The 12525-nt window shown below is 39.3% G+C and overlaps 1 protein-coding gene across 1 annotated transcript; it reads right to left on the bottom strand.

Annotated features, from left to right (window-relative positions):
- Positions 1-725: 725 nt before the first annotated feature.
- LOC118642716 (protein cornichon homolog 4-like) lies at positions 726-6014 on the bottom strand. The gene is made up of 2 exons (XM_036280640.1): positions 5998-6014; positions 726-897 (listed from the first exon to the last, which is right to left on the bottom strand). Exons 1-2 carry the CDS (start codon positions 6012-6014, stop codon positions 726-728), a joined length of 189 nt encoding a protein of 62 aa, XP_036136533.1.
- Between the last annotated feature and the right edge of the window lie 6511 nt (positions 6015-12525).

Below are 12525 nucleotides of genomic sequence, written 5' to 3' on the forward strand. Positions count from 1 at the left end.
GCAACGCTGTAATAATAAAAAATTATACATACCTGTAAAAAATCAAAATCTAAGAAAAATTTAAAAATATTAAAATTGTTTATTCTAAATCAATAAATGCATTTAATATTTTATTAAAATAATTTAGAATAATATATTTGAATATACTATTGAATATAATTTTAGGTGTAATAAATTAGATTACATACAATTTGTTAAAATATTTAAAGTACATAGAACATATTATAAATAATTATAATTCATTACACTTTACTCAAAAGTTTAAAACGACAATATTTTTAGTAGCATTTAAAGTAACTATGAAATAGTTTGATTCAATTTATTCATTATAATACATAGTTTTATTTTTTTATTTTTCTAGATTTAAATTGGAGCTGTCTATAAGTAAAATACTTAAACATGTCTACTTCTTAAATTTTTCCATATTTTAATTTTTTGTTTTTACAAAAATAAACCTTATCTTTAAAATGGAATTAGCATATAAACAATGAAATACCACAGTAACTTTTGTGGTTTTGGGTTTTTTTTAAATAGTTTATATGGTAAAAACACGGCGAAACTATTTTTGTTCAAAGAGGAAACAAACATACTGCTATGGTTACGGTTCTAAGGACGGTATAAGTAGTCTCTGGTTTCTCACGTGCACACCATAGTGTAGTTGACTTAACCATGGCTTCTCCTGCCTCCGTCATTTATCAAAGCTAAAACCATACTACAAAGATAAATCAAAAACAGAGCAGGTGGAAACCAAGCTTGATCATGGCTTCTTTCATGTGCGACTTCAGCTGCTCTCGATTGTGTATTTCTCTTGGATCAAACCCTCCCATGTTACCACGTGGCACCATAATGAACCGATCTACATTCCAAGTGGCCACAGGTAAGTTGAGAAAGAAGGTGCACAGTGCAATGAAAGGAGCATCGATACAGTGACGATGGTATGGCCATCACTTCTGGAATCACCCGCTTGTTTGATTTCGAGCAACATGATCTAGCACGAATGTGATCACATTCTACACCAGACGATGTAATTAGGAAGTATGCAGAGAGGAAGATGAGCATGCAACAGTGGAGGAGAAAGAAGACAAACACCACCGCCGCCTCCTCCTCCTCCTCCACCACCGCTGCTCCTTCCGTCAATCGGTTCTGGTGCCCCAACCTGCCCCGCCCCTGACAGGCCCACAGTAACGCTCATGTAATATCATTTAAAATATTTTTAGATCTTTCCAAAGATATTTAAACATATGCAAATATATATACGAGTCTTATATGTATATTATTTTTCATAGATGGCAGTGGACTGTACTATAACTTGCATTGTTACTTAACAGTACTTCTGAGTGATCTTTCTGTGACAGTAAAGAGCTTCCATCTAGATGCCACTGTAGCATTTGTAGAGAATTACTAACTACAAATCCCTTATATTAGCTTCTTCATTCAACATCTAATTTCTTTCAGAAAAGACATATATGTGTGCACATGTATGTACACACACACACACACATACCAGCTACCAACAAGAAAATGGGAATTCACCCTATATAGGACAACTTGCCTTTTAAAAACATTGCAGTTGATTCAGGTTTCATATCTGACATTTGAGACTTCAAGACTCTCTTGACTGAAGGAACCACTGGGAACACAAAATGACAAAGTTCTACTTCTTGTTCTGTCAGAACATGATGTGACTACGGACAAGATCATTTAAGTTTCCAACGTCCTTTCTCTGAGTCTGGATTATCGCTTTTTATTTTCCTTTGAATAATGTTTCTTAAATGTTCAGTGAATGACTTTCTTGTGTTTTAAACTTTGTGTACTTTGTAGTAGCACTGATTTATATTTATATTTCATTGTGTCATTTTTCAAACCTAAATCACATAATCAAGTATGTTCATTTATTTGACCCTCAAAATAATTTAATGGTAGGAAAAGAATATATTTTTATTCCCATTTTAGAGATAACAAAACTTAGAGAATCTAGAGCTTTGCCCATGGCAAGTCTAGAAACAAACCTTTGTTCTTTGGCACATACTATACAGAAAGAAAAAAATGTATGACCCTGAAACTTTACAGGTCATTTCGGTAGTATTTTCACATATATGATTTTATTTCATCCACTCTGTACTCCTGGGAGTCACAGATTATCTTTAGCGCTATTTTAGAGAAGAGGGAATTGAAGCTTACACCTTCAATTACCCAAAGTCATTTAGTTATTATGAGTCAAAGTAAGAGATTAAACTCAGGTCTTTTGGCTTCAAGTTTCACTATTTGGTTATAATTTGTGGGACTGATGTGTCTGATATTCCTACATTCTGAAAAAAGAGAGGAAGAAACTGAGTCCCAGAATGAAAGTGGTGACTTATGGCCAACGTGTTCTCCACCAACTCAGAGTGTCCTCAAACTTGACAGATGGGATGACAGAGGGGAAAGTGTCCCTCTCCCAGCCTCCCGGGGACTAATTACTCTCCGGGAAAGATGGGATAAACTTTAAAAGAAAGAGGCAAAATTAAATGAAATAATATATTTTATTTAACAACTATATCTAAATATTATCACTTCAATATGTAATAAGTGTAAAAGAATTATCAATCAGATACCTTACATTCTTTCTTCTATTGTTTCTAAACAACGGTGTGTATTTTACACATACAGGATGGGGCAAAAGTAGGTTTAGAGTTGTTTGTATGGAAAATAATGTAATAATTAATAAATAATTATACAAGAATAAATGCTGTAGCTCACATAAGTACAACTGTAAACCTACTTTTGCCACATCCTGATTAACAGTTTCAATTTGGTCGCTAAATTTTCATAGCAAATCCTTGTTCTGTATTGCTACTTCATAGAATTTACTCAAAAAGTAAACTGACATATCCAAGTTGTTTCAAACATTCATAAAAATCCTCTACTATCTGAACTATGTACCAGTTTAAAAATTTAAATTTAAAACAAAATTTAACATTTGGTTTCTCGGTGGAACCACACTTCAAGTGCTCAATGGCCGCATGGGGCTAGTGACTGCTTTATTCCTTCTAAGACGTACTTTCTGTTAGACCATTAACTGAGTATAGTCTCTTGTATCACTATCTTGTATATGGTTCACGATGAGGAAAATTATCTCACTGATCACCAAACAACGTTCTGATCCCCATAAATAGTTTACCATTAGAGACAGCTAATTCAGAGAGAGAGAGAATTGATTTCCCCCCCATAACATTTCCTGATCTCTTAGTATATCTTCATTGATCTGGATAATCAAAAATTAAATTAAAAATATTTCACTTGATCTTGCTACACACATCAGTCAGGCAAAATTTGCCTTGGTAGATGGGTTTACTAGTAATGCTTTCTGACCACCAACAGGTCTTGCCCTCATTTCCAGAAAACACAAACTCTAGTCTCTAGACCAATAAGGATGTGAGTTTAGAGAATAAAAGCTACATAGAAACTAACTCTATTCCAAGTCCCCCAAAACTGAGTGTAGGAACACTTGGCTTTAGATGTAACATTATAAAGGATAAGAAATTCTAGTTTTGAAAATTAGTGAGGACCAATATTCATGGATGTAACATGGATATTTAAGGCCCCCAAAATTTGTGTTACAGACTTTATTATCCTGAGTGGCTAAAGGAAATAGACATATCTATGACATTTTCCCAGTCTGGACATAGCATTATAGCTTCCAAGAGGTTTTCAAGCCTTTAGGGTTTTAGCAGCCCTAAAGAAAATCCAAGACAAGGCTGAATGTTAGAGCACACTAATAGCCAAAGAAAGGGCATTTCAGGAAATTAGGGTCCATGAAACCTTCACCCATTTATATATAAGCTGCTCTGTAAACAACAAGCACTTCCAGAACAGCTGCTGTGTGCAAAACATCCTTGACTTACACCCTCTCTACGTAAGCATCAGAGACCACCCTGCTCACGTTCTCTAGAAGCACAAGTCCATGTATCTACCGGGCCACAGCAGCCCCTCTTACTGTCCTAGGTGACCCTTGTCAACCTGGTCCTCAGCTCAGAAAGTGCTGGAAAAGCCCAGTGATGCATTCACAGGCTGGCTACTCATACCTTTGCTCCTTTTTAGTTTGCCCACAATTACATCTGTCTAAAACACTTTGAGAGTGTATGTCTAGCTCATGGAATAATTTTTTTAAACTCTTTATCTCTAACTCATCACATTTACTCCACCATAGTCTAGTCCATCTTTCTAAATCATTCTTCCAAACCTAAATAATAGTCCCACTATTTTTCTGATCAGAAAACTTATATTTCAAAATAAACACTTCATGTTTCTAAGTGTAGATATGTGATAGATAGATAGGTGATGGTAGATAGATGATAGATAGATGATAGATAGATAGATAGATAGATAGATAGATAGATAGATACAGACAGACAGACAGACAGCTGACTGTGAATTTCAAACATATCTAAAATACATTAGAAACTTCTCCAAGTCAGAAATAACATCTACTTTTCCCTAGTGACTAAACCACAGCTTGATGCAGATTTATACCAGAATTTGGAGGCATAGACTCAAAAGGAACTCTGCGCAGAGGTGTTTGGGGTAGATAAGGTTTTATTGTGAGAATGGGAGTAAAGGGATAAAATAATCCCCACGGATGCCACTCTAGACCTCCACCCTGGCTGCTGTGACTCCGCACCTGGCCCCTCTCGGGAAACAGGAAGAAGACAAACGAGAGCTCAAGAGCCTGGACACAGCCCGAGGCTAGGATTTGCTGGCGAGTAAACAGCTTCTGACCTGAACTTGCAGCATCCCCCCTCTCTGCGAGAGCAAAAGAGACAGGAGCCGAACAATGGGGCCCCTACTTTTCAGTAGGCCTTCAAGTCGGATCACTTTACACCCACACATTTTATCACTGGAGCACACCGCTCTCCCCAAAAGGACACACTCTCAGGCTGGATAATCAGAGTCAAAAACAAGTCACTGGAATCAAAGCCCACCAGCCACAAAGGACACCCACTGAGGTTTAACACACCCACTCGGTGGCAAACGTGGGTTCTACGCCGAGTACACACAGAGACTGTTTTCTGGTAATAGCTCTTACTCCAGGTCAAGAAATGTGACCCCCATCTTCCTAATGTTTCTTGAAAAGTTTCAAAATACAAAGTTTATCTTATCTATGAAATGTAAGATAGAGAAGAAGAATTTCCTTCCAATCAAACTGTGCTCCTGTATTTAAAGCTGTAACACAATAATAAAGTGATATTAATAGTAGTACTTTACACTTACATGGTGTTTGTTCTTAGAACAGGCGTTGTTCTAAGAGCCTCCGGTATATTAATTCATTGAATCACGATTTATCAACTGCAACATAATTTTGCCAACAGCCACATTCAAGTCCCAAAGAGCTGAAAAAATTGAACATGAAAATCATTTCTCCTGCAGACTTGCATTTGCCTTCTCCTGAAAGGGAAATGTCAGGGCACGGTAGGATGTGTAAGATGACACAACACTTCCCCGTCCCAGCAGTCCTCCCTCCCCCCCCATGTGGAGACAGCCCTGACCATCACAGAGCCTGCGGCTCTCCCCCTCCAGGAACAGGACTTGGCAAACCGCCCTTCTCAGCAGCCCGCAGATGCCAAACAGAGGAAGCAGATTGGCTCCCGCGTCAGCCGCTCCCTGGCAGATTGCAGAGCTGTTACTGGCTGTGGCTTCGGGCTTATCTGGGGACGTGTCACATGTTTGGGCTGTTATGTGATCCACCCTGGCTGCCTTGTGCTCTTAAAAAGCTTTTTCTATTCAATGACTTTTACACATTTCTAACCATTGTGAATGAGGTGCCATGGGACTTTCTGGTACAATCACAAGAAAGAGCTTTGGCGGGGAGGGAAAGGAGCTCTCTCCACCTGGATGCTGCTCAGCCACGAGCACAGAGCTTCCTCCCATGCCAACAACTCAGCCGCGTCCCCCAGCGCCACCGCCAGCCCCATCTGTCTTCACTGCAACTTCCCTAACTGAAGAACTGCATACGTGTCGAACCAGTGGACACCCATAGGCCTCCTTACCTTGACTTCCCTGGGGCCTGAGATACTGTCGAACCCAGTGGACACCCTTGGGCCTCCTTACCTTGACTTCCCTGGGGCCTGAGATACTGTCGACCCTCCGCCCTGCAGCACTCCTCTGGGCTGCCCTGGATCACGCTGCCTCCTCCTCTCACCACCGTGGGAGCTTCTGAGCTTTCTTCTCTGCTTCTCCTCCTTCCGTTTTCCCGTAAACATCGGCGTTCCCAGGTGTCTTAGTGAGCTCAAACTGCTATCACAACGTACTGTAAAGTGTGTGGCTCATGACAACAGAAATCTATTTCTCCTGGTTCTGGAGGCTGGAAGTCCAGAGAGATCAGGTCCCAGCATGGCTGGCTCTGGAGAGGACCGTCTCCTTTCCTGCAGGCTGCCACCTTCACACAGTGTCCACAAGCGGCAGAAAGAGGACAACGGAGCTCCCAGGGTCTCTTTCCTGAGGGCACGAATCCCACTCAGGAAGGCTCCACCCTCATGACCTAATCACCTCCCCAAGCCTCACTCCTACCACATACCATCACAGTGGGATTAGGATTTCAACATAGGAGTGTGAGGGGGGACATTCAGTTCCTAACAGCAGGTCTAGGCCTGAGTCTCCTCTCTGGCTCTGCAAACATTCCCCAGAGCATCTGACTTGTACCTGCAGCACCACTTACATGGGGTAAACCTCAACCCTCATTTTCACCTCCCACCTGTTGCCTGAGCTCCAGATATATTCTAGCTAGACATCCCCCCTGGAGGTTCACATGCCTGTACCCCCTCTCCGACCCAGCAAACTCCCTTCTCCTGAATCCCTTATGTCAACCAGTGGCATCACGATTCTCCCCCTGCTGTGCCAGTCTGAAGCGTGGCTATAAATTCTTTGACATAGCTGAGATTTCTGAGGGTGAGTCATTAAGAGAACTGGCAGCTTCTGCCTAGTTTCTGGGAACACTTGTTCTTAGAGCCCTGAGCCACGATGCAAAAAGTTTGACACTGCCGAGACCATCACGCTTGGGAGGTCAAATGTAGGAGCTCAGGCCCCGCATGTGAGTGAAAAGAATAACTTGGAAATGATTCCTGTCCTCAGCTCAGCCCTTCCCGCCCCCCACTATACTAAGTACCCATCGCCATTTGTGTCATATCTCATCAACGGTCCCACATGATGTGAAGTGAGGCGGGGGAGGGTCCCTATTATGCTCTTTCTGAATTCCAAACCCATAAAAACCATGAACACACACACACAAATACTGTTTTATGTCACTAAATGCTAAATGTTGGGGTGGTTTGTTATGCAACAGTAAATAACTTTATTTTCCCAAGCTCCCAGCATGGAAATCATTCCCTTTCTCTCTGCCATATTTTTATTAACAAATAATTTCATTAAATATACTACTATGTGCCAGGCATGTACCAAGCACTGGCGATACCAATAAGTGTGGCCCTGTGGAGAGGCAGGACAAAGCAAACAATCACAGAACCATAAGACAGCATTTCCCAACCTTATTCCAGAGAAATCTGCAGACTGACATTTCTCAAAAGAGATGTTTTACGGTCAATTAGTCCTGGGAAAAAAATGAGTAAAAACAAGTTTCTTTCTGGAATTACTTTTTAGAAACATTAATACTCAAATGTAAAAAATAAATATGTAAGAGGAGTCTAGAATGGAGTTTCCTAAAATCAATTGACCACAAAACAGATTTGGGGTTTTTACTTATTTGTTTGCTTTGTTTTGAGGAGAAATCCAAGGATATGGAGTTCTGCAAAACACTGTAGAAATAATGCATTCAATTATTATATGTAATTAGAACGTGTGCTGGGAGCCCAGAAGGGGCATCAGAGCCTTTCTTCAGTAACTAGGGGACACCTCCAGGAGGAAGTGGTATTTGAAGTGAAACATTAAGAGGAAGAGGAAGGTACCTGGTGGACAAGTTGCTGGACGGCAAAGAGCTGGCTTGTTGAGATATTTAAATGGGAACAGGGCTGCCTATTTGGGAAAACTCTAAGGAAATGTTACAGAACTCTAATATGTTTGTTTCTCTCTGAGAGACAGATGCTAGAATATCAAGTTCAGGTCAGAAGCTGTTTACTCACCAGCAAATCCTAGCCTCGGGCTGTGTCCAGGCTCTTGAGCTCTGGTTTGTCTTCTTCCTGTTTCCCGAGAGGGGCAGGTGAGGAGCCGCAGCAGCCACCTGGATTTTCCTTCTTCCTTCATTTCCACATGGACAGTAAATGTTTTCTTGCTTTTAAAATCTACTTCTGGGGTGGGAGCGGGAAGGAGGGGGTCAATGAGGGAAAAGGGGGAACATCTGTATTACTTTCAACAATACGAAATAAAAATAAAAAATAAATAAAATCTACTTCTCATGTCTGAAGTTTCAAAGCAAGCTATCAATTTGATCTAATTAACATGCAACTTGTGTAAAACTACATATAAGATGCTCGGTTTAGACTTATTGGGGTGATCACTTTCTAAGGTATATAAATGTCTAATCACTATATTGTACACCTGAAACTAATATAATATTGTATGCCAACTGTAATTAAAATTTTTTAGAAAAATAGTTTTAGAGGAGATGCTGTGCTCTAGATAACTCAGATCATGTCCAAGATGTGTTATTTCATTTAATAACCTTATGTATTTCAGAAGGTGATAATGATTCTAAGTCTGAGATTATTTCAAATAAATGTGCCCTTCCAGGCTGTTGTGGCTCACTGGTTGAGCGTCGACCCATGTACCAAGAGGTTGCTGGTTTGATTCCCAGTCAAGGCACCCAATCCGTAGTGGGATGCATGCAGGGGGCAGCCAACCGATGTTCTCTCTCATCAATGTTTCTATTTCTCTCTTCCTCTCCCTTCCTCTCTAAAATCAATAAAGAAAAAATATATTTAAAAAATAAAATAAATGTGCCCTGATTCTACATGATTATTTCTTATTGAAGTGTTGGTCTTTTACAGAATAAATGTTGAAAATATTTTACATTACAATAATTTAGAAGGTCTTTTAAAATGATGGAAAAACCCTGGCCGGTTTTGTTCAGTGGTTAGAACATCGGCCTGCGGTCCAGAGAGACCTGAGGTTCGGTTCCTGCTAAGGGCACGTACCTCGGTTGCAGTTTGTCCCCAGCTCTGGTTGGGTTGTGCAGGTGGCAACCACTCGATGTGTCCCTTTCACATCGATGCTTCTCTCTTTCTCTCTCCCTCCCACTCTATCTGAACAAAAAATGGAAAAATGTCCTCGGGTGAGGATAAAAAAAAAAAAAGATCATGGGAAAGATTATAACAAAATACAGGTGACGATGGGATGATGTAGATGCTTTAAGAGGTCTCATTTTTTTTTACATAGAAATTGGCTGCCAAAATATATAAGACAGACTGAAAAATAATTTTTATACAAGAAGTATATTCTCTCTCCCTCTCCCTCTTTCTCCTCCTTCTAAGAGATGGAGTGTCCATAAGAAAATTCTAGCAATCACATACTAATGAAGCGTGGACAAAAACCAAGAATAATCTACTTAAATGACTGTGATCTGGGAAGGCTTAAAACCAAATAATTTTTATTTTGGAATTGATGAGCTATTAACTGCCAAATTAAAACATAGAGGACTAGAATTTTATAGGACCATCCACTCTTAGAGGCAAGAAGATGTGACAGAACATATCTCAGTGCAAATTGGGACTGCTATGTAGAAATTTTAAGGATACCATTTCAGCTACTTACATAAAGCTGTCTCTAATCTGACATATTCAAAAATCAAAAGGAAATGACATTACCAAAATGAGAAAGTAGAAGATCCCAGCCTCCATCGCTGGCAAAGATCAACAATTAGTTATCTATGAACAAAAGTAGCTTTGGGAGAGCTCCAGAGTCAAGTTAAGAAAGTTCAGCAACGCCGTAGAACAAAAAAACTGGAGAATAACCTCACAAAAAGGTGCGCACACTCGAGGTGAGACCTTTCCACCACAAGAGGGCACACCAACAGCCAGGGCACACGCGACTGCCAGTGCATCCACATTTGGCCCTGGCCCACGCTGTTGGCTCTTTCCCCACCACTGTGTGTGTGTTTGCAACCAGTCTCTACCACTGCACAAGCACCAGCAACTTGTACCCACATCCAAGAGTGTGCACACCAACAGATCTGACCACCAGTGCTACCTGTCCCGATCCCTAGCCACTGTACCTAGAGGTCCTGCTGAAGATGCCGACAGCTCCTTAAGCCACTGTGGACCCCCCCACACACACACACACACACATATGTAGCACTTGCCAAAGAACATGCAGTTGTTGATACTATGGACTTCAGATGCTTGAGCCAAAGAAACATTATATACCCCTCGACCAGAGCCACCATACACATCTGCACTTGATGACCTGTACCATTAAATCAGGAATCACAGAATCTGACTCCCTACCTCCCACAGATGAAGGTATTTTGCTACTGAAGTCAGTCCATAAAGTCTGAAAGAGGTAACTGCTTCTTCAAATGCAGACACCTCTGCAAAACTAAAAGGATCATAAAGAATCATAGAAATATAACATCATCAAAGCAACACTATAAACTTCTAGTAACTAAACCCAGAGAAATGGAGATACATGGATTTCCCAACAAAGAATTAAAAATAATGGTTATAAAGATGCTCAGAGAGCTATAAAGGAACACAGTTGAACAAATTAACAAAATTTGAAAAACAATACAAGAGTAAAATGAGAAGTTCAACAAAAAGAACCAAACAGAAATTTCGAAGCTGAAAAAGATAATGACTGAACTGAAGAATTCAAGAGAGAGCTTCAAAAGGCCTGAACCATGCAAAAGATAAAATCACTGAATTTGACAACAGATTATTTGAAGTTCTCCAGCCAAGGAACAAAAAGAAAAAAAGAATGAATAGGAATAAAGAAAGCCTACAGGACTTAAGGAACACCATTAAGAGAAACAATCTACATACATCAATGCCATCCAAGAAGGAGAAAGGGAGAAAGAACAGAAAAAAAAATTAAACAAATAATTGTTGCAATGTCCTAAACCTAAGGAGAGATTCAGACATCCAACTTAATGAAACTAATACATCATCCCATAATTTGAATTCAAAAAAACCTTGTCCATGACACATTTTTAAAAACTGTCTAAAATCAATGACAGAAAAACATGTTAAAAGCATCAAAAGACTCAGACTTCAGCACAGCAAGTTAGTGGGCTGTAAAAATTTAAAGCATCAAAAGAAAGAAAAGTTCCCTCATACAAGGGAACTTCATAAGGCTACCAGCAGATTTCTAGGCAGAAACCTGCCAGCCAGGAGACAGTAGGATGATACACTCCAAGTACTAAAAAAAAAACTGCCAACCAAGAATACTTTACACAGAAAAAACTAGTCCTTCAGAAATGAAGGCAAGATCAAGACCCCCCACCCCAACAAAAATGTATCACCACTAGATCTGTCTTAAAAGAAATTCTGAAAGGAGTCTTCAAGCTGAAATAAAAAGATGCTAATTAATAACATGCAAATATACAATACACTAGTAAAGGCTAAGTATATAGTCACTATTAGAATACTCTAATACTGTAAGATGGCAGTGTATTAACCACTTAACCCTAACGTAAAGATTAAACCAAAAGTATTAAAAATAACTATAGCTCAATAATTTGTTAAAGGATACACAATAAAAAATATGACAATTGTGACATGAAACCTATTCCTAATCATGTATACTAGAGCCGTAGTTTTTAAAAGTTTGGGCTGTGATCCCCAATAAAAAAATATATATTTTATATCATAATTCAGTGCATGTATGCAAGTAACACACACATAGACTCACACATATTAGAGTAAAAGTTTTATGAAATAATCCTCACCCTGTGTAGAATGCATTCTGACATTTTCTAGTTTAGTCTAGTCTACCATAAGAATTTTTTTAATACTAGTCACAACCCACAAAATCAATTTTATAATCCAGTAATGGGTCACAAACCACAGTTTCAAAAACCCAGCCTTAGTGAAACTGGCAAATACCAGAAGATATATGTAAAAATACTCATAGCAGACTGAAATGTAAGACCTCAAACTATAAAACTCCTAGAAGAAAACAATAAAGACTTTGATGTTGGTCTTCGCAATATTTGGAGGGGAAATGTCTCCTAGGGCAAAAATAAACAAAGAAAAATAAATAAATGTGACTACATCAACTAAAAAGCTTTTGCACTGCAATACATATCATCAAAAAAACATGAAGACAACCTACTTAATGGGAGAAGATATTTGTAAATAATACATCCAATACAGGACAAATGTCCAAAATATAAAGAACTCATACAGCTGAGCGGCAAAAAAAAAAAAAAAAAAAATCCAATTTAAAAATGGGCACAGGACCCAAGTAGACATTTCTCCAAAGAGAACATTCAGATGGCCCACGGGCACATGGAAAGATACTCAACATCACTAATCATCAGGGAAATGCAAATCAAGTCAAAACCACAATTAGATGTCACCTCACACCTGTCAGAAAGGCAGT

Source organism: Molossus molossus, unplaced genomic scaffold (assembly GCF_014108415.1).
Source record: "Molossus molossus isolate mMolMol1 unplaced genomic scaffold, mMolMol1.p scaffold_m16_p_3, whole genome shotgun sequence".
Classification (NCBI taxonomy): Eukaryota; Metazoa; Chordata; class Mammalia; order Chiroptera; family Molossidae; genus Molossus; species Molossus molossus.